The sequence below is a fragment of the Ambystoma mexicanum genome, unplaced genomic scaffold (genome assembly GCF_040938575.1).
Source record: "Ambystoma mexicanum isolate Mex_15411 unplaced genomic scaffold, UKY_AmexF1_1 Mex_scaf63, whole genome shotgun sequence".
NCBI lineage: Eukaryota > Metazoa > Chordata > Amphibia > Caudata > Ambystomatidae > Ambystoma > Ambystoma mexicanum.
Genome location: NW_027182481.1, coordinates 90,502 through 117,744, shown reverse-complemented (window position 1 = coordinate 117,744; position 27,243 = coordinate 90,502). Strand labels below are relative to the sequence as shown.

At 46.2% G+C, this 27,243-nt stretch overlaps 1 protein-coding gene and 1 long non-coding RNA gene across 2 annotated transcripts in view; one reads left to right on the top strand and one right to left on the bottom strand.

Annotated features, from left to right (window-relative positions):
* Positions 1-928: 928 nt before the first annotated feature.
* Positions 929-10,012, top strand: LOC138562537 (uncharacterized). Its single transcript, XR_011299341.1, has 3 exons — positions 929-2,490; positions 6,627-6,889; positions 7,676-10,012. It is a non-coding gene; the product is annotated as an uncharacterized lncRNA (long non-coding RNA).
* Positions 10,013-11,307: 1,295 nt separating this feature from the next.
* LOC138562539 (high mobility group nucleosome-binding domain-containing protein 5-like) overlaps positions 11,308-27,243 on the bottom strand; it is a 74,251-nt gene continuing 58,315 nt past the window's right edge. Inside the window, exon 4 of the mRNA XM_069642781.1 lies at positions 11,308-11,345. Coding sequence (XP_069498882.1) covers positions 11,308-11,345 — 38 coding nt within the window. The remainder of the gene's footprint in view (positions 11,346-27,243) is intronic.

Genomic DNA, 27,243 nt, shown 5'->3' with positions numbered 1-27,243 from the left:
TGCCCAGCCGTCCCAGAGCCCATTCGACCAGAGCGATCATACTACCACAGTGTTCTTGTCTGGTGTGCCCCTACTGGACATCTGCAGGGCTGCTACGTGGAGGTCGACGCACACCTTCACGAGATTCTACTGCGTCCATCAGGACTCCAGGGAGGAGTCCAGGGTCGGCCAAGCAGTGCTGCGCAACCTGTTTGCCTGAAGGTGGGCCTGGTGAGGAGGTAAGAGTTGCTTAATGTTGAGTTATGTAATGCTTAATGTTGAGCCTTTGCCACCTCCCGTGGTTGTGCATGTGTGTACTGCTATGTATACTTATATTCATGAGCATGTGAATCCATGCCAGACCCCATGCTGGAGAAGGAACACGTTACTTACCTCTACCTGTTGTTCTCCAGCATGGGTCTGGCATGGATTCACATGCGAACTCTCCCTCCTTCCCCTCTGCCGCTCTTCACTTGGTCATACTGACAGTTTACATGCTACCAAATCTGAGGATGGCTGCCAGGGGAGGGGCTTAGGGAGAAGGCAGTCATTGGCTGGGGGCAGTATGACCCAGAGATCAGTGATTGGTTACTACTATGAAAGACAGATCAGAAACAAAACTGATACTGATTTTTTCTTTACCGAGGATTCCCGGCCTGACGACGGGGAATATTCATGAGCATGTGAATCCATGCCAGACTCATGGTGGAGAACAACAGTTACAGGTAAGTAACTTGTTCCTTACTGCTCTATCCAGTTATCAAATGTACACTTTCAGTTTCATTGATTCTATAATTTAGATTATGACACCATATTATGACACCATATGAATGCGCCACCCCACGGCAGTGGTGAGTCATTTTCATTTGTGTATATTCTATATAATTAAAGATAGACTCCAGTCCTTCGGCAGGTGTATATGGTGATCCTGCCTGTTGATGCAGCGCACTGGAACACATCTGCAACGCAGGACACATCTTAGTGACAACATAAAAATTGCTAGGGTAAATAATACATGAACAGCTGGGAGTTTAATGTGTTTGAATATATTAATTACTATGGGAATCCCAAACAGTTCAGTTTTGGGTGGTCTACCTTCAAATCTAAAAATGCATTTCTCTTGTCCGCTCTGAATGTGGAAAGACTTACCAGTGTGTATAACATTGGCTGCTGCCAGGGCCAGCAAAGCAGAGAAGAGTAGGAGCTTCATGCCGATGGAGCAATCAGCAAAGTCTCAGTGTCTGTTGCTGGGAGTGGGAGGAACTCAACTCTGTCTCTAGAGACTCAGAGCAGACCAGCTGCTACTTATAGGACTCCGGCAACAGTCACACGGTAAGAGAATAGGATGTCTCCGCCCATCAATTATTGTATTATTCCAGCCCAGCCAATCTAAACACTGAACAATGATTGTGTCATTGTTCGTGGATGTGTGTGTGACCTTTACGTGTGCTGCAGTAGTCGGCAGTTGTGCCGTATGTGAAAGCAACACCGCTGATTACACACTGGGTTTCCAGGAAAAGGATCGAGTAGTCTATCGAGTAGTCTAATCGAATAATGGTTTCTCTTACTGATTTATTTCAATTTTTCAGACTCATATATTTCCTTTTTTAATCTGCTCATATTTCTTGACTTTGACATTTTAGCTTACAATAGAGAATGTGTAGTAGACATTATTGAGTACTGTGATTACATTTATATCGTAGCCAAATAGTTAATTACCCAAATACGGTTAATGAAAGCAATGTTATAAATAACAAGAATAATAGAGTTTTTCATAAATAATAGACCTAGCAATAGGTATACCAATACACATTCAGACCTGCTATCCACATACATCCATATTCCTACAACCCTGGAAATGCCAGCAGTCAAAACCTTGCACACAACCATTTCTCAAACCTTTAAAAGGGCAGCCGAACACCTACTTCAAGCTAAGAATCGCCAAAAGGAGTTTGCTGATCAACACCTAGCAAAGGCCCCCAACTACAAAGTGGGAGACAAAGTCTGGCTGGCGTCTAAACACGTGTCATTAAAGGAACCCAAACTTTCCGTCCAAGATACCTGGGTCCATTCACTGTCACCTCTGTGATAAATCCTGTGGTGGTCAGACTAGCTTTGCCGGTCTTTGTGTCAGGCAGCTCAGTCGGCTGCCTGACATCAGTCAGCCTCTAGGGGGTGCTGCACAGTGCTCTGAGTCCTGATATTGACATCCTTGGTGGGCCGTGTTATCTGTAGGAGCAGTGAGCACTCTGCAGCAATAAAGCAATTTACTAATTAGCAACATTTGTTTGTTTCTTTTTGATTCAGAAACCCTCCAAGCCCCGCTCCCCCCCTCCCCCCCAGGCCCATGGGCGCACGTGCAACGTGCCCTCGGGCTATGTGCGCGTGTGCACTGAGGGCTGGCCTGGCTGGCTGCTAGGCGTGGCGTTGTTGTCAGCTCCGGGGCCCCATTCCGAAAACAGGACAGGAGCGAGTGGAGTGGATGCATTCTGCTGCATGCACTACTATCAGGTAAGTGTGTGTGTTAGTGTACAGGGTACACTTGTTTGGGAGCTTGGATGCAGGCTGCCTAGGACAAAAGGCGTCGTCGGCGCCACCGCGCATGATGCCTCATTCCCATCCCGACCCGATCGCTCCCATACCATTTCCCCCAGGCCAGAGGCCACAGCTTCAATTGTGACTCTGAGCACTGGCAGTGGTAGGCAGGCAGCACCGAGCCACGAGACACGGCCCGGGTGGCGGGTGCTGTCTGTGTGGAAGTTGCCAGCATGCCTGCTGAGAGTCTGATGGCCGTCGGCCGCAATCGCGTATCCCTTCAAGTGTACACACTAATTTGAAGTGATATGCGTGATTGTGGCCGTCACTCTCAGGCATGTTGTTCCATTAATGCAGCACCCGGGCCGTGTCTCGTGGCTCGGCCCGAGTGCTGCATTAACAGAACAACAGAGTCTGACGGCCGCAATCACGCATGCATATCACATCAAGTTAGTGTGTACACTTGAAGTGATACTGATATGCGTGATTGCGGCCATCAGACTCTCAGGCAGACTCAGTCTCATGCCTGAGTGAGTCTGACGGCCGCGCCCGCAATCACGCATATCACTTCAAGTGTGTACACTGTCAGTGTACACTCTTGAAGTGATATGCGTGATTGTAATTTGCGGCCGTCTCTCTCAGGCATGTTGTTCCATTAATGCAGCACCCGGGCCGTGTCTCGTGGCTCGGCCCGAGTGCTGCATTAACAGAACAAGAGAGTCTGACGGCCGCAATTACACATATCACTTCAAGTGTGTACAGTTAGTGTACACACTTGAAGTGATATGCGTGATTGCGGCCGTCTCTCAGGCATGTTGTTTATTCCGTTAACATACATGCCAACATTCTGTCTGACACCAAAAAGGATTTTTGAAATTTCAAAAATAATTCCCATAACAATGACAGCCACAGGAAAAGTGCCACTGCTCTGTAGCTGGAGTCCAGCAAGTACATATTTATTGCAAGTTGAACACTGAAGGACATGGTGACTGATACCCCCCTCAGTCTGATAGGCAGATGCTTTGTGATGGTGTTACACTCTGCCACTTGCCTTCACTGGTGGTTCACCTAAGGGTTGTCCCGGCAAGACTGCAGGACAGAGTCAAGTAGCTGACAGGACAGTGGATTGGTTTGAGTCCAATCAAAGTAATCGCCTACCAGCCTGCCTTAGAGTCACATAAATTACCTGCCACTGTAAAAAGCAGTAGGATATGTCACTGAAATCTGTAGGCGGTAGGATTGCTTAAAAAGCAGTAGCCTACTGCCTAAATCTGTAGGGTTGGCAAGTATGCATTAATGCAGCACCCGGGCAATGTCTCGTGGCTCGCCTGGGTGCTGCATTTATGGAACAACATGAGAGTCTGACGGCCGCAATCACGCATATCACTTCAAGTGCAACACTTGAAGTGATATGTGTGATTGCGGCCGTCAGACTTGCTGCATTAATGGAACAACATGAGAGACAATGAGTGTCTTGTTCACCGGCTGGGATGGCATCGCTGAACGCTATTGGGCACATACAGTGCAACTGGCACTGTGTGTACTGAAGACCATTGGCAGAGCAATTACTAGAGACAAACATTTTAATTACTGTCGCATTCGTCCATTACCACAAGCAAACACACACCACCCCCCGCATGGCCCACCCTATTGTGCAAAGAACAACAAAAAACATGCACATGGTCAGAGAAACATATCAAGCTCAGCTATTTTAGTTCAACACAGTTTTAGAGGGAAAGTTTGATAACATGCATACTTGTGGCGCTTGTTTCAAAAGCAGCTTTCATGTGCATGCTTTCAAAGGTGCCTTTTACATGCTAACTTGCTATTCTGAAACAGACTCTTTTAGAGGGGAAATCCTGCCACCTAACAATTCCATCATATAGAATGACCTGCATCTCCCCTGGCTATTGCCACAGACATCTGGTACAGGCAATCTAATAATATAACATGGATTCAAAATGGTAGGGATGGCCTTGCGGCTTCGCTACGAATGATTTAATTTGCCACTCACGTCTACAGAGGGTCCTTACAAAACAATTAACGGCTCTGGTTTTGATATATTTGTGATGGTTCTTTATTTTTACAAGTATTTTCTAATAGTACACACTTTAAGTGATAAGCGTGCTTGCGGCCGTCAGACTCTCAGGCAGGCGGACTCAGTCTCATGCCTGAGAGTCTGACGGTTGCAATCACGCATTTCACTTCCAGTGTACACTTGAAGTGAAATGCGTGGCATTTGGGGGCCCAGCAACAGTATTTTAATCAAGAAGGGCTCAGCATAAAAACCTTTGACTACCACTGTGTTGGGTTATGAACACCTGTTGTTTACAATGCTCCTAAACAGTACATTCTTTAGAATCTTAGGCTATGTAAAAAACTGTGATGCTGATTTAATGGAGGACAATAGAGTGACGAGGCAGAGAGGGGAGTCTGTCAAGGCGTTCGTTATTGGCCCTTAAGCCTGCAACGTGAGTTGGGCATACATATGCAGTGGGACTCGGCCAGGGTAGTCAGTATTGTCCATGAAGTCTGCTTACTTAAAGCCACTCGTAAAGCTTGTTACTGAATGGAGCGGATTGTCAAGGTGCGGAGAGCTCTGGCTGCAAAGAGCAAGGCTTTTTAATGTTTTCCATGAATCAGAGAGCCCTATAAACCCAAATTAAGCAGCTGTAGCAGCTGGATTCCCAATTTGCTCGGTTGTGTATATATAATGGACATGGGCAGTCACATAAGCAAGGGCCTGCAACACATCAAGGGCAGAATTTCGCACTGCGGATCCAGAATGAGCCAACACTCCGGCAGGTTAACTAACTTAAAGCGCGCCTTAGAATTAAGGAAAGAAAACATTTGCTGAAAACAATGGGCCGAGGGTTTACTCAGATTGGCAAGAAGAGGCATCTGAGAGACAGAATGCCTTCAACATTAGTGTACTAAACTATTCGAATGCCAAAATAAGGGGGCAAATCAGATAGGTAACAGGGGGGTGATTAGGGGAACGGATCGGGCAGTCACACATTCTACGGTGTCCTCAATTAGTAAAAGATACGCAGAATGGGTATTGATATTGATATTTTATTTATATTGCGCTCGTGCACAAGTGTTTCAGAGTACGACAAGTCAAGGGAGGGGAACAGGGGAGAACAAAAACAACCATCTTACTAGGCCCAGTAACATTCTGAATGTGCAAGTGCATGGGAGAGGGAGAGGGGAAAAGTGCAAGGGGGGAGTGGAAAGTGCGGAGCGAAGGAGAAGACACATGATACAGATAATAATAATAAATAAAGGACAACAAACAGTGGTAGTGCAATCAGCAAGTGGCAGGTAATGAGTTGTGGCTGAGGACTACTGCTTGTGTCCGTGGAACAGGGCACTCTAGCACATGGACTGAGTAGCAGGGCTGAAGTTGAGGGTACACGCGGGGGGACGGACGGAGTCCATCCACTTTTTTGGGTACATGCGGGGGGACGGAGTCCACCCACTTTTTTCAGAGGGTAGACTCAGTCCCCCCCAGCTAAAATGAGAAACACTGAATGTCATCTTTGAATTTATGCATTAAAGCTGACCGTGGGGATCGGACCATAGTCATCAGGTTTGTAGACCAAACACTTCACCACACTGCATTATATAACCTGATGAAAAATAACAAACAGCTAAAGGTGAACTGTCCCATTTCGGTACTGCAAGTTCCCGGGAAAACATTTGTATTGGTTCTTAGAGCCCTTTTAACGTTTTCAAAAACACTATTAGAAGAAAATATCCTCTCTTGGTTTTGTGTCTGTTGATTTTATGAAAAGGCAAATGCCATTTGTCCTGTGCAATTTGGGTGGTTATGCAAAACCAATTTAAAGAAATATTATGTTATGTTATGTTACTTGGCATTTGTATAGTGCCTTATGTATCATTGGTATGATCTCAAAGTGCTGGTAGGTTGAATGCCCTCGGGAACCGTAGTTCAAGTCAGTAGAGAGAGAGAGTGTTGCACGGTGCGTGGGTGCACTGGATATGTGTGCAGCTGGTGTAGTGTTCTTATTTCACCTTGGTATGCTAATTTCTGGCAACGTCACATCCCATTGCATTTATTTATGAGTCCCCTCACTTTTTATTTTTAGGACTTGACCCCTGCTGAGTAGGGTTTATTCACTCAGCTTGGAGGAGAGCTGCTGGGCATGGGCAGCCAGCCCTTCCTTGACCTGTTGTCCCGAGACTAATCTCTGTCAGTCAGAAATTGCGTGGAATCGTGAACGAATCAGAAGGCCCAGCCGCAGCCAGACCCAGTGAGCCAGAGCCTGCTGACTTTGCCATTGGGCCACTGTGACCGGTCTGTGCAGCCCGCGGGTGCCGAATGCTTCTTCCTTCTCTGCTGATCAGTAAGGTAAGTCTGTGTGTTGCTGGCATGTATGCTATACTATGGATTGAATAACTTCTAGGCTCTTCAAATTTTGGCAGATAAGCCACAGTGAGATAAAATCATGTGTCCAGGATCACACACTTTGTGGTGAAGCTGGCATTTGAGACCAGTCTGTAACTCAGGTAAGAAAATATGGTCTCATGTCTAATTATTAGAAATGTGAGCTTAGGATTGGCTTTTAAGAATACTCAGTTGTATAGAAATTACTTAAAATCCATGCATTACATATCGAAATGTGTTAAGCAAAAAGAGTGTGCTCATGTTCCTCTTGAGTAGAAGCCTAAGAAGAAGGCTGAGGCTATTGGGACACTTGGAAATGATGGGACCCAGGATGGCAAAGCCAGGTTCTTCATATCAAAGTATTCCTTTCAGTCAGTCCTGATGGATTTTTGGAGAGTGGGTAGGGGATGTTCACTTTCCTGCCCCTACTGAATTTTAGGGACAGACAGTGTGACCCATTCTCTGTGGTAATGTCGGGACATGTATATAGAATGTGTCATAACACAAGGTAAAGAAGACTGGCCCGGCCTGTGCTCATTTGAGTTGGTTCTGCCATTTAATTGGCACATCACTTACTAAGCCATTAGCCAAAAATTCACAATTTCAGTTTCACCAATGAGAGACTACTGCAATGTTTGCTGGCTGGGTAGGGAACCTTTCATGATGCCTAGCTGAGTACTGTTTTGTTTATGAATCCATATTTATCAAGACACTGAAAAGTTCAAATAATGGTGTCTTGTTTAATTTAAGGAGAGAGAGTATAGAAGATGCCTCCAAAGAAACTGTCAGGAGCTCAGAATCGGAAGCGACGTGCTCAATTTGAATCTGATTTGCAGAAATCTGCAAAATTGATGAAAACATTTTTGGTTCAGCTAGAGGACAATAATGTCAATACAGTGCAAAATGTGAGCGGTGCGCAGCCTGGAAATGATGCAGAATCATCAGATTTACCATGCAGCTTGAGTCAGAATGATGAGGTATGTGGCTCTCCTGAAAGGAAAGAAAATGCAGAAGAAGAATCTATGCCATATGAAAATGAAAGGGACTCTGAAAAAGAGCCCAACACACCCGGAGAAGGAACCAGCAGTAAAGCAAATTATACATCAGCTTTGATACATCAGATCCTGCTTTGTGGCCAGAGGTCCTACGTTCTGCTGATATAGACCGGATCATTTTGAATGGACCAAGTAAAATCAAAGCCATGAGATTCCCAGTGAATAAACAATGCTTCTCGTTATCACATTGTCAAAGAGTGCATGACAGTAGTGAGATGATACATAGGCCGTGGCTCATTTACTCAAAATCAGTTGATAAAGTATTCTGCTTTTGTTGTAAAATATTTGATAGGGCTGCAAAATCAATGCTTGCACTTTCTGGTTACGACTGTTGGCATAACATTGCTGATGCTCTAAAGAATCATGAAGTGTCAAATGTTCATTTTATCGCAGGAAACACACACCGACTGTTACTAGTCGGTAACCCTCTGCTGCACTCCTAGTGGGAACTAGTCCCAAGTGAAAGTTATACCTTGTATATGCTTAAGGCTCCAAGTATGGAGTGTTAGATATACAGGGACGGGAATCAAATTAATTGTTACAGAATTATAATTGGTTTTGTCTAATATTCAAAAGACTAACAGTATATCTGGGGCTCTCTCAATCTGACAATCTACAGACAAGAAACCATCAAGCTGAGAGTGGACAGACCCAGTAGACCCAGTAGGCAATATAACAGAACATAATCAATTTAATTGATAGCATACAACTCCATTGGAGTGTGTTAATACTAATCGCATTCACAGGTAAGTTTGTACCGGTCAATAGTTCAAAAAACAAAGGACAAAATTCAATTTGAGCTGGTCAAAATACTCAAACAAAACCTGTTTGGTCAAGGAAAGAACACACATATATAGTATACATTAACAGGATACCAGTGGTAGGGTAAGTTATATGCAGGGTAATCACCACCTTGGTGTTGCCTCGCTGCTGAGCAGTTACATTCACTCTTCTCAGGGTTCCTAAAGACACTCCTATTGGGTAAGCAGTGCCCACGCGTTTCGGATTAGTGAAAATCCATCTTCAGGGCAGGATGTGTTTTAGTTTCATCAGAGTTCAGTTGCAATTCTTACAAAGTATAAGGATACACTAATTAGGACTGAAGCGTATTTAGAGGACGCTATCATTTAACTCACATAAATGGGAGGACACTAACCTGCTCTTCTTGAGAAGCAGGATCGAATCATAATCACCTGTGTGGTTGAAATAACAAAAAATGCAGCTTGTAAAAGTTTGACCCTATGCGTGAGACCATATTAAACAAATACTCAAACTGTAAAGGTAGTTACTCACCCAGTCACAAGACAGCAGTGTCTCGCCGGGTGCAAGGGTGGTGTCAGGCTGTAAAACCAGGATTAGGTAGCTGGAGGCATGGAAGAGAATCTAGGTTACTGTCAAATCGAGGCATGTAAATATATGCTTTCTATGAGCGTAGTAATCGAAAAACACCATGGAAACCAAGGTGTTATAAATGTAAAGTAACGTGAAATCTATATTCACCAAGACTTAAGGTCAACCATCTAAGAAAGTCAGTAGCTCTAGTGGAGGGCGTTAATCGTAATTTCCGTGCAACGTGCAATGAAGACGCTACATGTTACCAAGAGGGACAGTTACACCACTACCAGTTGTCCAGTATATTAATGATGCTAACCTGAAGAACATTTTCCCAAATGTCTGGATATCATTGAAGATTCTGCTCACTCTGCCTGTCACAGTTGCAAATGGTGAGCGCATCTTCTCCAAACTGAATCTCATTAAAACGTACCTTCGATCAACAATGGCCAATGAAAGACTGACATCGCTTGCTATTTTATCAATCGAAAATGACATTGGGCAATCCCTGGATCTATCCGATGCTGTGCTTCAATTCGCAAGGGCAAAGTCAAGAAAAGTTACTTTTTGAACACTTAATACAGGTAACATTCTAAGACTGTCACCTAGTGTCTAGTGTATGCATTTTCTATTGCATTTGTATTTCTATCTGGTTCTTAATGAAATACCCTATTTACAACACTTTTAACGCATTTTTTGGTTGTTATTTTTTGGGGTCGGGGTGGAGGGGCACCATCGATGCTTCCCGCCTGGGGTGCAATCTGGTGTAAGACGGCCCTGGTCAAACATGCAGATTCATCCTGTGCTCCACGTGTCTCTCCTTAAACCTGTTCAACCTGGGACCCGGGTAGCAACGCCATCACAGCCAGTAGTAGTAGCCGGGGAGCCAGAATTCGAAGTCAAGGACATCCTAGATTCAAAGTACATCAGATCCAAATTATACTACTTAGTATACTGGAAAGGGTATGGTCCACAAGACAGGACATGGGAGCCTTGAGAGTACATCCATGCACCTCGCTTGCTTAGACAATTTCATCAAAACCATCCAACCAAACCAGGACCAGACAGAAGAGCCACCTTGAGAGGGGCCTTGGGGGGGAGTGCTGTCATGATTCCTGCCCCTCATGTCCCCAGCCCTCCAAGATGTCAGGTTGGAGCCAGGCCACGATCACCTACATGGCCTTCAAGGGCCTCTCCATTCCTCCAAAGACCCACTTGGAGTCAGACTTGGCGATTGTGGCACCAGACTCTCTCACTCCCATAGGATATCATTGTGGATTGAACTTGTGGTGCATTGATGGGGACAAGATGGATGCCCCCACACATTTCGGTTCCCAGAACTGCATGTGCAGTCTAGTCTTTTGGGTGTGGTTCAGCCCAGAGACACCTGGGATACCCAGAGACTATTTAAGCCACGCCCAGGCTGAGAAACATGCTTTGTGTTTTCTACACCTGCAGCGTGACACTCACTGTGTTTGGATCGGTCGCCAGTAGGACTGCATCTTTCTTCTGCGCTCAGCTCCTGCAAGAACAAGAACACTGTTAGGAACAGCCTTACCTTGCAGCGCTTCTGCCCATCATTCATCGCTCCTTCTGTTCTGCGGGCATCTTCGGCGGTGTCATTCCCATCCTGGCACGCCGCTTCCTAATGAAAAGGGAAAAGAACAGAAAAAAGGCATTATTAAGCATTCTGCAAATCTTCGCTTATTGTTAAATACTGCACGAACTTCAAACGCTTACCTGAATCCCAGCCGCTCTGGGGGAACTCTGTCTCCGGAACTTTTCATCCATCTGCAAGAGGGAAAAGACATTCCAGGTTAGCGTGGAAACATCTAGAGGCGCTGCATACCGCGCTTACTCACCGCATTTGTTCTTCATAACCGGCATCCACGCTGAAAATGTCGTGGCACCTAAAAGACACAGGAAAATAACTCAGTTCAATACAAAAACGAAAGGGGTTCATTGCGCTCTCACTCACCTTCAGCGCTACTCATCTCAGCAGCACACCGCCATCCCCGAACGCCGGCCATCATCTAAGGAATAAAAGGAACAAAGTTAGTGAACTGTTCAAAAGACTCTTGCCAGTGAAGTAACTAGGCAGCAACGAGCCCGCATCAATCAACGCTCCCCTGCGCTGAAAGCAGGACGGAGAGCACACTATCCAAGAAAAGAGGGTGAGCTGTGGATCAAAGGGAAGGGTTGGACCCCGGGGAAGAAGGGGTTCAAGCACACAGAGACAATAGGTAGTTAAACTCTACCAATTCTGTGTTTCAGGCCCAGTCTCCAGTCAAATAGCCTCCAGGGAAGGGTTCTAGGTCGTAAGAGGTCAGAACAGGCTGAGTGACGTCCCCGTGGATACCAGGTGAGCGTTACAAACAGACTCTTTCTCATTCTGCCTTCCTCTACTCTCCGTCATCTGCAACTAATCTAGAACAGGACTGCAAGACTTATCCTTGGCCTCAAGCCCAGGGATCATATCTCTCCAGCCCTGAAATCTCTTCACTGGCTCCCGGTGGCTGCAAGGATCAAGTTCAAGACCCTTTGCATTGTCCACAAGGCTGTCTGGGGACGGGGCCCGCACTACATCCAACGCTTTCTTCCAACATACCTTCCTTCTCGTGCCCTTCGCTCAGCTATGTGGGATGTTTTTACCCATGCATCCAAGCCCTACAATAAAACTGTGCAGTACTGGCTTGGAAAACATCATGATGGCCAGAACTCCCCAGAGAGTGCACAGGGAAAACATGAAGAATAGGCTGCCACCCATTTTTGCCTATGTTGTGAGCACAGGAGGGCACTGCCTAAAACCACCAGTGGGCTACACACACAGTAGCCTGAAACCATTGGGAATGGCAATGCTGATTGCCAAAAAAGCAAGCAACTCAGAACTGTGGGGAATTAATTTTCTTAATCCCAAAAATGGTTGCATTACCAGTACTCACCACTATCAGAAAGCCGGCGTTTTAAAACCACCAGACTTTTGTGTAAAACTGCACAAATGAAACAAAACCAGACCAAGGAAAGACTTGCTAAGAGGTGGAAGAATGTAGCTGAAACCTGGCTTAGTGAAACTGGATTCTGCCTGACAACTACCCCCAACAGGAGAAACCTGTTCAGCCTCTCTTCCCAGGCCTAGCTGCATCCTGCTACCCCTTGCCAAAAGGAGTTGTCACCTCTCTGATGAGATTAGGGGTGGAGCACCTGGGACCTGGAAGGAACAGAACAATGCAACTCCCTTGACTCAGGCAAATGTTATATTGGGGGCGTCGTAAAGTGGCTTCCTCTTAGGGGAAACTGGGAGGGGTTAGTGCCTCTGCTAGCAGCTGAGCTTGGGGGAAGTGGATAAACCAGTTATTCCACCCTGTGATGTGGGAAGCCACACCCCTTTTTGACCAGGGCATAATTTTAAAAAGATAGATAACTCATAGTGCGGACTTGTCAGAATTATATAAGTAATATCATTATTTTTGTGATTTTTCTGTGAACATTTTGAGAGGCGTTAGGACCCTGTGGTGTATTCTGGGGGGTTGCTAGCGGAAAATAGGGTCTCACTCCAAATGTCTGCATGTTAAAAATCTGACACTTCATCAATTAATGTCCATACTCCTTGCGCACATGTGTGTAATTTTGGGTAAATGTCCGATATTGCAAAACCAGTTAAAAAGTGCAAAATGTTGTCATTTTTGAATGCAAGCCCCCAGGAAGATAAGAGGTGGACAAGCATGGACCATAAGGAATATATAATGTGCACATGTAATTTCAACAAATTGTATATCTGGGAAAGATGTATTTGAATCAAATATAGATTTGTGGGCAAACTGACCAGGGGAGGATCCTCTGACCCATAAACAGACCTCATCATGATGACAATCCATTTCCTTCCCCCAATCATGGGAGAGGGGAGAATTGGGCCAATGACAAGTAGAGAGGGGCAGGCTTAGCTAGGCCCAGGCACACACCCATTTTCAAAACACATAAAAAAAGACTGCTGGGACAGGTAGAGAGATTCAATTCCATTTTCTGCGGGACGCTCAGCCTGGAGACTCCAGACTTCAAATCCATCAATCTCCAAAGACCAGAACTTTCCTTCAGGACTTAAAGCAAGGGCCTAAACCCACAAACTGAGAACTCTTCTCAGCAGGCCTCAGCATCCTTAAAATCATCTGCAAACTATTCCACAGCCGGGCGAGCTGTCTGAATTGTTTGACCAAGAACAATTGCCAGAGACCAGACCAGAGATCCAGAGAACCACAGGCCGCTGTATCCAGGGAGCTGACCCAGACTGCTGTGAGCAGAACCAGAGATCCAGACCGCTGTGAGCAGAACCGGTGCCTGATTGACCCACCGAGCAGAGAGAACCGAAGTCCAGTCCAGTTGACCAGATCCGTGACGAGGTCCATTCATTTCAAAATTAGGAGTGAGTATTCGCCAGAACTGTGCAGAACCCAATCTCTTAGTTAAAATAATCTAATTCAAGCTATTTTAACCTAAGTAGAACTGCCTCCTAGAAATCGTGTCATCTGTCATTTGTAAAGCTGCACAACTGTCACCTGTCAATTCTGAAGCTGCAAGCTGTCACCTGTCATTTTGAGTTTTACTTTAAATCCGAAAATCTAACTTTATTTAATCGTCCGTATCTCTGGAACCGTTTGTGCTAGGAACGTGGTTTAACTTTCCACTGAAAGCTTAGAATCTAACCTAAAACCGACTTGCTACTCCTTAGACTTTTGCCGTAATAGCGATTCACGCACTCGCGAATTTTGCCGCGATTTGCGGTTTGGCCTGATTTCTTTACCTGTAAAAAGATAGCAGTTTTTTGCTTTCCTTTGCTAAAAATTCGTTTGCCTCTTAATAACCATCCCTGAATCATTACTAAAGTGAGCCTGAGCTCATCCCAAGTATCTCTCACTCACCCTGAACCTCCTAAAGGGAATTAAAAGCATTTTCAGCATATTTTTCACTTCACTGCCACCACATTCAAAGCACTTGGGCCTCTGTTTTAAAACTCATACCTGTTTTCTCTAAGCTTGCTGGGGTGGGAATTGAATTTCGTATTGTATTTGATTGCATTCCTTCGAACTGTGGGTGTTACTTCCATCTCCTTGCATTGCCAGAGCCATCACCGGCTCCAGGCTAGACTACTGCAATGTACTCTTTCTAGGAACCTCCAACAAAAACTTAGTGAGACTACAAGTAATACAGAACAATGCTCTCCGGGCAGCCCAAGGCATTGCTAAAAGAGAACACATCTCTGAAGCCAGAAAACTAGCCCACTGGCTCCCAATAAAGGAAAGGATCATATTCAAAGCCCTGACATTGACCCACAAGTGCATTCACTTCACTGCTCCTGCTTACCTTTCTCAAAGGATCCACCCTGTCTCCACCACCAGGCCAACCAGATCCCCGTACACCAACATGCTCTCTGTGCCACTAGTAAAAAGAGTAAAAGCGGGTGGATCCAGCTTCCCCTACCTCGCGCCCACCCTCTGGAATGCCCTACCTCCCACCATCCGTGGCGAGGACTCCCTCACCACTTTCCGCAAAACACTGAAAACTACCCTCTTCACATAAGGACCGACACATCCGCACAAATACTTATCATTTATGTTTGTAATATACGCCCAAATGCAATATTTGTAACAACAGTATGATTTCCTGTACTACTCATAATGTGTCAACAATCGCTATCATATGTACCATGTAACTAAGTTATTGCAAGTAACAGCGCCTCAATGCCCCTGGGCTGCTTGCGCGCTATATAAATTTAAATAAATAAATAAATAAATACATTGCATATTGGGGGGGGGGGGTGAATTGCCACCAGGGGAAAAGTGAACATATGAAATCTTGTAAAACCATATCAGTTAGTTTCTGTACTGCATTTTCATTCAACATTGTATCCATTTGAAACCATAAAAGTATGTTTGCTGCTTTATCCATCCTATACTAACTCCTCATTGATTGTAAAGAAGTGTGCTAGTGCCAGATTACCCATTGTTGATCAACATCATATGTCTAAGTGTACTATCAGATATTAATTTATTATAAAGTGTGATATATATATATATATTTATATATTGTTTAAATCCTCAAATAAACCTTTTAATTTGCAAAACAAACCTACTTCTTGGCTCAGTGGGGTCAGGGGGATTCTAAGAGGGGGGTGTTATACAAGGGTGGTCATCCAGAGTACTGAAATAGACATAACAATACATTAATAAGGGTTTTCCTCAGCATACCAGACTAGGCATTGACTTGGCTGTAGTGTTGATTGAATATCGCTTACAAAAGTGGGGGCTCGAGCCGGGATATTCTGGGTTAGATTTACCATTTGTGCAGATTAATACAGTGTGCCAACTGACCAGATACACATATCCGGTTAGATCACCACGCTGTTTTACACTGTGAAAGCACCCCTCAAAGGAACGCTCTAAGGAAACGGTCTGTTTTGCAAAATGAAATACAAACTTCTGTAAGTTAGGAAGGAACTCAAATTCCAGAATGACGACCTTGGTTGATATGAAAATACCCAGAGAGCATTTCTTACATAAGCTATTTGTGAGAGGTGAGTGGACTCATCAGGACCAAACGGTCTGGCGGCAGGCAATCGCGCAACAGGTCACTGAAACAGGGTCAGATAATGGAGAGATCAGGGTCCATTACATGTTGCCCTGAGTGAATTATACATGGCTCCTAAAATTAAAGATGAACACGACAAGATGGTTAGGATAGCAGCATATTTGTATCTATATATGGGAGCCATGCAGGACAAATGTGCTGAAGGCCAAGATCTGGCAAGTAGGCAACAGCTGGCGTTAGAAAAGGCCCAATCTGACCTGGTCTCTTCTGAGCAGAGGCTGCAGAGGAGCCAGGAGTCAGAAAATGATAGTAGGCAGTATATCATTAAAATAAAAGAGGACATGGATAGACTGCAACAGGAGAAGGCTGACCAGGATACCAGATTTCTGGCTTTGCAGAAGGAGTACCAAGAAGGTTTGGACTCCCTTCTGCAGAGCCAGAAAAAGCTGGAGCAACATCTGGACTTCAACAGGGCATGCACAGAGCAGGTAGCCACCCTGCAAATTCGATTAGACAGAGAGAAAGAGGAAAGCAATAAATTGATTCTGAAAGACCTGGATACCCAGGCAGAGTTTGATCAGGAGCGCCAGAAAGCTGGTGCCTTCCAAAGGCAAAGGGACGACCTGGCGGCACAGATGCAGGCTCTTAGTCAGGAAAGAGATACCTTAGGCCCGGAAGTCTGCCACTTAAAAAGGAAAATGGAAGAAAATCACCTGGCCCTCCAGGGACTGGGTGACCTCCAAAAAGAACACCAGAACTTGTTAGAGCACACCAGGAGGGTGGAGGATGCTCTGGCAAGAAAGGAGCAGGCCAATAGGAACACAGCTCAGGAGGTAACCCTCCTGCAGCAGAGACTGGCCCAGTACTCCAGGACCAATCAGGAGGCACAGAGAGAAAATGAGGCTCTCTGTCAGCACAATGATAGGCTCCAGCAACAGGCAGTGATGCAGGAGAGACTGATAGAGTCTAGAAAGGCCTTAACTGAGGAACTGAAAGCACAGGCTCTTGCATTGCAACAGGAAGCAGGGGCGGATAGAGATGAGGTTCGCTGGGAAAGAGAAACTCCTGAGCATAACCTCAGGAGCCCTAGTACCAGAGGCCTTCATCTCTCCCAGTCCCTGGACTCTGCCACCCCCATGTCCCCTCGCACACATGAGCCCAGGGCCACGGGGATGGAAGATTACTATCCATCTAGAAGTATGGGGCTCATAGGCCAGTACCTCCCAGGAATGGATGGGCGGGTATCCGGGTATGGGCACCCAAGCACAGTGCAATTTAGTGGGGAACCCCAGGAGAGTAGGCCCATTAAGGGCATCCTGAAAACCTCTGTCCAGTTAGGTCAGTGGGGGGGATACCCAGCAAATCCTGGTAGCAAGGAGGGATCTGAAGACTCCTCTGAGTGTCACAGGACACAGGAGACCAGGTCCCCACATTCTGCCAGCCATTCCCAGGCCCGCAGAATCCGGGAAAACCTGGAAGATCAGACAGGCACCTCTGGGAGCAGCGCTTCTGAGTCGGAGGATGAATGGACCATGGTTACCCGAACCAAAAAGGCCAATAAGGCAAAAAGGGCCTTGCTTAAGGACCCATTGAAACAAATAAAGGCAATAAGGAGTGTCATCACACCTTATCATAAGAACGTCAAGTATTCTGTTTGGGAACACTTGGAGCTCTATGAGCAAATGATGGAGACTTTCCATTTGAAGGACAGCCAAAGCTGTATTCAATATGTAAAGTGGACCTTCTCACCAGAATACTCCAGTTTCTTTGCAGGGCTGGAGGATCAAAACCATTCAAGGTGGTCCACATCCAGGGCGGCCATCTTGAAACATTTTTCTGTGCACAGAAATCCTCAAGAGGCTCGCAAGGCAGCCTACAATTTGCAATGTGGGGAGGATCAGGCCCCACATGAGTTTGTGCAAGAATTAAAGCATGCTTTTGCGCAGACCACCAGAAGGGTGCACACGGATAGCAGAGAATTTATCAATACGTTTTTCCATGCCTTACCCAAATACATAATGACCCAGCTCGTGAGAGATTTTCATGAGAAAAGATCTTTAGACTGGGTCATTGAACAGGCTACCTGGATCTATGAGGTGCAGAAGCCCATCGAAAATAAAAATAATGCGCCGAAAAACCCCAAAACCAACAGCACCCCTGCTGCTGCCAAGGTGGCAGAGGTAAAGGTTGCCCCCGTTTTAGATTTGGAGATGGGGGAGCCTAAAAACCTGCCTGCACCAAATAATTCACAGCCCAGAAGGCCCTCGGGCCAGTCACAGACAGGGAGTCGAGGAGGTAGTCCCACAAATGGGGTCCACCGCTCCCCTGACTATGTAAGTCCCCGCTACAAGGGAAACCGACCCATCCTGGGTTATGTGTGGACTCCTCCAGCCCAAGGGGGGGATCCAGCGAAGCGCCTAACCCGGGGAACTTCCCTCCTAACTTCCCCCAGGAGGGCAGAAATTCACCAAATCCTGGGTAGAACTTTTTTCCCAGGTATCCACCCAATTTCCAACCCCAAAACCATCCATCCTTCTTTCCCCAGTTCCCTGAGCCCAGACAACCTAATCCGGGAGAGGGGAGGCCAAGGGTGGAGGGGTACCCAAATCTTCCCAATCCGGGGTATTACCAGAGAAGGGATAGCTACCATTCCCGGGATCAGCCCAGGGGAGAAAATAGAGCCCCGTATCAGCCTGAGCGGGTTTCACAACTTGAGCGCCAGGTCCAAAAAATGGCACGGGATCTGGGTCACATACTGAGGACTCAACAGAACCCTCAGATGAGCATACCACCGCAGAATGCCCCAAACTCTGGACCTGGTGCTCCAGAACAATGACGGGGGCAGCACCCCGATAACCCACCGGTTCCCAGTGAGGAGGCACAAGGGGAAGGGGTGTGTAAAGCCTTGGAGGAAGCTCCCTTCCCAACTTGTAAACAGCCCCTGGAAAACCAGGAACCGGAAACAAAATCTCCTATCCCTGAAAGTCTGCCACCCAAGGAGCAGAGAGGAGGTAGGAAAAACAAAGTACCCAAACAGACCCAGTTTGTGGAGGAGGTACATATCTTCCAATTTGAGGGAGAGGGATCCTCAGCGGATCCTGGGGAAAGGATCTTCTCCTTTAGAGATGGGGGAACTCCTCCCAAGGAAAAATGGGTCCCAAGGGACGCCAATTCAGACTGGGGAGATGTGGAGACTGAGCTACCGCCGCCCATCATCTCATCCCAGAACCCACAATACCGAAATCCCCTGGTTCAATCCCATCCTGGTGACTGCCTCCAAAAAGGGCGGGGCGGCCCAGAACCGGAACCAGGGGAACCCACAATGGCTCTGATCTCCAGTTGCCAACTTTTTCTTTCGGATTTCCAAGGCTCTCCACAGAATTCTGCCCAAATCTCTTCGCTAGCAATGTCCAAAACCAGAAAGTTAGCCCACCAGTTGTCCAAAAATGTGCATTATCTGTGCCCCCTTGAGGAGAAGGAGGGAAGATACTATTCCCCCGTACAAGTACAGGGTCAGGGTACAATTTTGGCACTGGTGGACACTGGATCCCAAGCTACCCTTCTGTCCAAAAGGGCCTTTGAGGAACTAAATGCAGGAAGGGGGGAGAATTACTGAATTCCTCTCACCTCTCTTCCTGGACAACTGCAGAACTTTGACGAGAAGGAAATTCCTGTCGAGGGGACTGCAGATTTGGACATCAAAATTGGGCGACACAAGGTGAAACACCCGGTCATAGTAGTGACTCCAGAGGGCACCCCTTGTTTACTAGGGAATGACCTCCTGAGAAGGTTGTCACCCCTAATAGATTGTGTAAACAAGGTCCTCTGGACTCAGACTAGCCGACCAATAAAATTAAAACAGAGTGTCAACCATGTTAGTTTAAACGGCACCTGCCACATGGCTGAACAAAAATCTGACCAAGTAGAATTTCACTTCCAGAACAACCAAATTCCAGACGTGACAGTAATAGCAGTAGGACAACAGACTGGTGGTGGGGGGTCCTCTCTATTTCTGAAAATCAACCTTCCTTCCAGTTTAAGGTGGTATTCCACACTGGAAGGAAACACCCTGAAATTCTTTACTAATCCACAATCAGAAACTCCCACTCCTATAGTCCAGAAAGATGTGAAATCAGCTCAGAGCCTGGCTGATATTCAGCAAATTGGAGAGCAGTTGTTCATCCCTGTTCAGTTAAATGATGGGAAGGACTCTGTTCTCGCTCGAGTGTGTGTGAACAATGGTAAGAGCTTCATCAGCGAAGCCATGTTCCGCCAACTCCCAAAAGATCCATTCCCACATTCAAACTGATAGACAAATGGGAAATGGACCTGGAAGCACCTAATTCCAAACATCTCCTGCCAAGCAGGTGTATGCTCAAAATCTCCATTGGCAACAAGAGCATAGTCCATAATTGTTGGGTCGTGCGAGACGTCACTGCCACCTTTTACTTAGGCAGTGACATTCTCAATCACCTTTGCCATTAGTTTGGACCTAATAAACTTCAAAGCTTGGTCCCGATTAGCGGATAATCCCATGGGCTTTGATGATCCAGAAAAAGCATTTAGGTCAGCTCAATTGCTACCTTATGCAGTTGAAATTCAGATCAAAGAGGAAATCACCATCCCAAAAAGGACCCGACAATTCTCCCTGGAAGTGAAAGTTAAAAGAGGACAAAAATTGCAAAACCCTGATGCTTATATACATCTAAATGCTTCTCTCCAACAGCAAGGGTTGGGGGTAAACCCAACTCCATTAGTCAACATAGAACATGACACCATTCCAATAGAGGTGGATAACAGCGACTTAAAGAGTATTACTCTAGCCGCAGGTACCATTATTGGAATGGCGGTTGATGACCAACATTTCTCCATTGATCTAGGAAATGAACTGTTAGGACCAATCCCCAAGGACTGTTTTGACAGTGACAGTGATGACAACACAACACCAGACAGGATCTTCACCCGGAATGGGGGGAACTTCCTGGTGTACACTTCTTGCCCTTACGGTAAGGAAGATGTGACTTGTGACTTCAGGAGGGATGAGGTGATTTTCCAGGTCCATGAGGGCTGCCTTTCCCACCTGAAGCCTCCAGTCCAAATCAGCACTCTGACCAGGGACTTTTACACCCAGCTGGAGGAGGCCGCTGAGATAGCCAAACCAGAAGTCTTTCCAGGCTTCAGGCAGATGGTGGAAGAGAGAGTCAACCTAGCTGATGCCTGTGTGACTCTGGAACAGAAGCAAAAGTTGAAACAAGTTTTCTTGGATTTCCAAGATCTCTTTGCGGTAGACACATATGACTGTGGTCGCACCGACATCCACCGACATCCACACAACAACAATTCCAACGGACCCTGGCATGACTCCAGTGTTTGTGAAGCAATATCGCTTGCCTCTCGCATCCATGGAGTCCCTTACTGAAATAATTAAGAACCTTGAGTCCCAGGGAATAATCAGTCCAGTCCACAGCACTTTCAATAATCCGGTGCTGGGAATATTGAAGCCAAACGGCCAGTGGAGACTTTGCGCTGACCATAGGGAGCTCAACAAACGGGTCCATACTTCCCGATGGCCTCTGCCCTACATTGACCAAGGGCTGGCCCAGATTCAGGGGTCACAGGTATTCACAGCAATAGACCTGACCAATGGATACTGGACCGTGCCTGTCAGTAGGGAGGACCAATACAAACTGGCTTTTACCTTTGTGGGCCAGCAGTACACATGGACCAGGACTCCCTTCGGATACCTCAACTCCGGCAATGAATTCAACATTTTCCTACATAAGGCCATGCCCGACCTGGGTGCGAGGGGTAACCTGGCTTATGTAGATGATGTCCTCATCAAAAGTTCATCTGTCGAAGAACACATAGCGGAGATCCGTTATGTTCTGACACAGTTGAGGGCCGCCGGAGCAAAACTTTCCTTTCAGAAAGCACAGTGGTGTAGAACCCGTGTTAATTTCTTGGGGCATGAGATTACTCCTCAGGGTCTCTGTCCCCAAGAAAAGAAAGTGGAAGCACTCCAGAAACTGAAGGATCCCACAACTCTGCGGGAACTAAGGAGCCTCCTTGGACTGACTAATTACAGCTGAAAGTTAATTGAAGGCTACGCAGAGATCACTAGACCCCTGATTCATCTCTTGAAGGGGGGGGTCAAGTGGGAATGGGGTCCAGAACAATCCGAGGCAGTCAGACAACTCAAAAGAAGCCTCTCACAAGCGCCTTGCCTAGCTTACCCTGTCAGAAACAAGGAGTTCTTCCTGGAGACAGGGTTCTCTAATACGTGCTTGACGGCAGTATTATACCAAAAGCATGACAAGGTCAATAAAGTAATCTCCTATGTGAGCAAAACTTTATCCTCTGTGGAGGAATAATTCAACGATTGTTAGAAGGCACTCCTGGCAACGGTGTGGGCATTGAAGATTTACAGCCCGTTTATCCAGGGGGAACACATCATAGAGGAGACTCCACACCAGCCTCTGCAATATCTTCAAAGCGACAGAATCCGGGCCGGAAATGTGAGTAATTCCCGAATTACTTCCTGGATTCTGTCAAGGCAAGGCTTTCCTGTGGAGGTCAGATATGGCCAAAACAAGAAGAGTCCCCTCGCGCAAGGTCTAGCTGACTTGCATGATTGTGCCAGAGAAAACTGTCTCGAGGACGAAAGTCTAAAAATCAAGGACAACATGGAGGCATACCTTAATTCCCCACACAAAGTCTTTGAAGAAGACAAGTGTGAGGGAATGCCCACTGTCTATGTGGATGGATGCTCTTACCATGTTGACAACGACGGGGAGAAATAACTGGTGGCCGTCGTAGGGAATGCCTGGGTGAAGGAGTTCCCAGAACCCTCCGCTGGATACAAAATTGGTCCCCAAAGTAGTCAGGTGGTAGAATTGATGGCTGTGCATCAGGCCATCCTCATTGCTGTCCAGCATCAAATCCACGAACTTGTCATAATCACCGATTCGGATTATGTACGGAACGGGTTTGTGGAGCACCTGGTTAATTGGAAACCCAGAGGCATGTTATGTGCTAATAACAAACCCCTGAAACATGGGAAGTTAATCCAAAACATTGATGATCTGGTCACCTCGAATGGGATGACCATCTACTGGAAGAAGATCAAGGGTCATTCCAAAGTAGAGGGACCTGACAAAACTAGAAATGACTTAGCTGATCAGCTGGCCAAAACCGGGGCCATCCAAGGGGATCTAATCAAAATAGAGTCCCTGTTGGGGGAAATCCAGGTCACTGCTATCACTAGGTCCCAGACAAATGCTCACAATGATCTTTTAACTGCCCAATGGAGCAAGGAGACCCCTGATGCTGATTTGATTACAGCTCAGAAGGGGGATCCAATCATTGGTAAGTTTTACCAACACCTTGAGGACCCTGAGAACTTTCCCCTGACGGACACAGATTACATTGGGAAAGAGGACCTAAGAGTGTTGATGAAATGTCCAAAAATGTTCTGAATCAAAGACGGTTTGTTGGTAAGGTAATCCCAAGCTGGCCATGATCAGTGGGTGGTTCCTACCTCATTCCGAAGCCTGATGTTAAGTCACGCCCATGATGCGGCCACCGCCGGTCATAGGGGGTTTCACACAACACTGAAAATCTTAAGAGAGGTTGCATACTGGCCACACATGGTGCAGGACCTCGACCAATACTTGAAGGGGTGTCTTGTGTGTGCACAATTTCAGCCATCATCCCTCACACCGTGCGCCTCTCCAAAAGAGGGGGATGACACTGACATGGTCAGATTTGCAAATCGACTTTGTAGGCCCTGTAATTCGCTCATCTAGAGGAAACAAGTACATGTTGACAGTTACATGCTTGTTCACCAAGTGGGTGGAATGTCTCCCAGCCCTAACCTGCAAGGCAGAAACAGCAGCTGCCCTGATGATTAACCACATCTTTTCCCGTTTTGGTCTACCTCAAAGGATTGAGTCAGACAGAGGTAGCTACTTCACCAGTGAAGTAATGACAAGGATGTGGGAGATACTGGGGCTCAAAAGAAAGCTACATATTGCTTACCGGCCAGCTTCTTCTGGGGCAGTAGAGAGATACAACCGAATCATTGTGAGCATCTTAAAAAAGTTTAAGGCAGATTCTGGGCCAAGTTGGGATATCCGACTACCTCTGGTCCTAATGGCCATCAGATCTACCCCTTCATCTGCAACTAAAATGTCACCATTTCAGTTGATGACGGGACGCAAGATGGTGCTTCCCCAGCATTTGCTCTACAGAACCCAGGAGCAAACGTTGATAAATGCCTCCACAACTCATGAGTATGTGGAGAATTTAAGGAAACACCTTCAGCCTGCTTTTGCCTATGCTCAGCGGAATCTAGAAAGATCAGCCGAGAGCATGAAGACCCACTCTGATTTAAAAACTACCCGAAAGGAATATAAGGTGGGTGATCGGGTCTATCTATACAATTTCCAAAGGAACCAGGCCAAACAGAGAAAATTCTTGCCTACATGGAAGGGACCGTTTGAAATTATAGACAAAATCTCCCCTGTGGCCTACAAGATCCGCATCCCCAAAGGCAGTCTGGCGGAAGGGGAAGACAAGTGGGTACGTATAAATCAGCTAAAGTGTTGCCATCCCAGGCACACTCTGCAACAACTGGAGGAATCCACTGGAATCCCAGAGGGGGCCGCTCCAGAGTTATTCAGTTCCAACCCTAAAATATTCCACATATAACATATAAAATTCTGTGATCCTTGTAAATATATGTTCTTGTCTCCTAATTTAAAAAAGAAAATGTATATGTTCATATCTTCTGATTCATAAAATGTATATGTTCGCCACACCATTAATAGTGGTGAAGAAATGTCTACGAATAGGTATTGCCGCTTTGCTTTATCATCCTAGGAGAGATGAAACCATGGAGACTGACCAAGGTCATGAAGACGACCGGGGACCGGGAGCAGAGACCCGAGGGGCCCGGGGTACCGCCCAATATTCCCATCAGGACCGGCGAGGAGAACCGATCGATCCAACTGGATGGGGGAAAAGATGCTGAACTGTGCCATCTACCGGAAGAAGATGAGGAGAACATCCCAGATCTTGCGAGTTCCATCTGAGAAAGGACAGAATGGCCATCGCAAGAGGGGGGGCTTGTGGCATGTTTTTACCCATGCATCCAAGCCCTACAATAAAACTGTGCAGTACTGGCATGGAAAACATCATGATGGCCAGAACTCCCCAGAGAGTGCACAGGGAAAACATGAAGAATAGGCTGCCACCCATTGTTGCCTATGTTGTGAGCACAGGAGGGCACTGCCTAAAACCACCAGTGGGCTACACACACAGTGGCCTGAAACCATTGGGAATGGCAATGCTGATTGCCAAAAAAGCAAGCAACTCAGAACTGTGGGGAATTCATTTTCTTAATCCCAAAAATGGTTGCATTACCAGTACTCACCACTATCAGAAAGTCGGCGTTTTAAAACCACCAGACTTTTGTGTAAAACTGCACAAATGAAACAAAACCAGACCAATTAAAGACTTGCTAAGAAGTGGAAGAATGTAAAACCATATTCTGAAATGACTTGAAGGAAGTAATTATTTAATTTATAGGTACAAATTGTCAGTTTGATTTGAATGTGGGAACAAAAAGTGACATTTAGCTGAAACCTGGCTTAGTGAAACTGGATTCTGCCTGACAACTACCCCGGACAGGAGAAACCTGTTCAGCCACTCTTCCCAGGCCATGCTGCATCCTGCTGTCCCTTGCCAAAAGGAGTTGTCACCTCTCTTATTAGATTAGGGATGGAGCACCTGGGAACTGGAAGGAACAGAACAATGCAACTCCCTTGACTCAGGCAAATGTTATATTGGGGGCGTCGTAAAGTGGCTTCCTCTTAGGGGAACCTGGGAGGGGCAGTGCCTCTGCTAGCAGCTGAGCTTGGGGGAAGTGGATAAAGCAGTTATTCCACCCTGTGATGTGGGAAGCCACACCGCTTTTTGACCAGGGCATAATTTTCAAAAGATAGATAACTCATAGTGCGGACTTGTCAGAATTATATAAGTTATATCATTATTTTTGTGATTTTTCTGTGAACATTTTGAGAGGCGTTAGGACCCTGTGGTGTATTCTGGGGGGTTGCTAGCGGAAAATAGGGTCTCAATCCAAATGTCTGCATGTTAAAAATCTGACACTTCATCAATTAATGTCCATACTCCTTGCGCACATGTGTGTAATTTTGGGTAAATGTCCGATATTGCAAAACCAGTTAAAAAGCGCAAAATGTTGTCATTTTTTAATGCAAGCCCCCAGGAAGATCAGAGGTGGACAAGCATGGACCATAAGGAATATATAATGTGCACATGTAATTTCAACAAATTGTATATCTGGGAAAGATGTATTTGAATCAAATATAGATTTGTGGGCAAACTGACCAGGGGAGGATCCTCTGACCCATAAACAGACCTCATCATGATGACAATCCATTTCCTTCCCCCAATCATGGGAGAGGGGAGAATTGGGCCAATGACAAGTAGAGAGGGGCAGGCTTAGCTAGGCCCAGGCACACACCCATTTTCAAAACACATAAAAAGAGACTGCTGGGACAGGTAGAGAGATTCAATTCCATTTTCTGCGGGACGCTCTGCCGGGAGACTCCAGACTTCAAATCCATCAATCTCCAAAGACCAGAACTTTCCTTCAGGATTTAAAGCAAGGGCCTAAACCCACAAACTGAGAACTCTTCTCAGCAGGCCTCAGCATCCTTAAAATCATCTGCAAACTATTTAACAGCCGGGCGAGCTGTCTGAATTGTTTGGCCAAGAACAATTGCCAGAGACCAGACCAAAGATCCAGAGAACCACAGGCCGCTGTATCCAGGGAGCTGACCCAGACCGCTGTGAGCAGAACCAGAGATCCAGACCACTGTGAGCAGAACCGGTGCCTGATTGACCCGCCGAGCAGAGAGAACCGAATTCCAGTCCAGTTGACCAGATCCGTGATGAGGTCCATTCATTTCAAAATTAGGAGTGAGTATTCGCCAGAACTGTGCAGAACTCAATCTCTTAGTTAAAATAATCTAATTCAAGCTATTTTAACCTAAGTAGAACTGCCTCCTAGAAATCGTGTCATCTGTCATTTGTAAAGCTGCACAACTGTCACCTGTCAATTCTGAAGCTGCAAACTGTCACCTGTCATTTTGAGTTTTACTTTAAATCCGAAAATCTGCCTTTATTTAATCGTCTGTATCTCTGGAACCGTTTGTGCTTAGAATCTCAGCTTTCCAACAAACCTAAAACCGACTTGCTACTCCTTATGCTTTTGCCGTAATCGCGATTCACGCACTCACGAAATTTGCCGCGATTTGCGATTTGGCC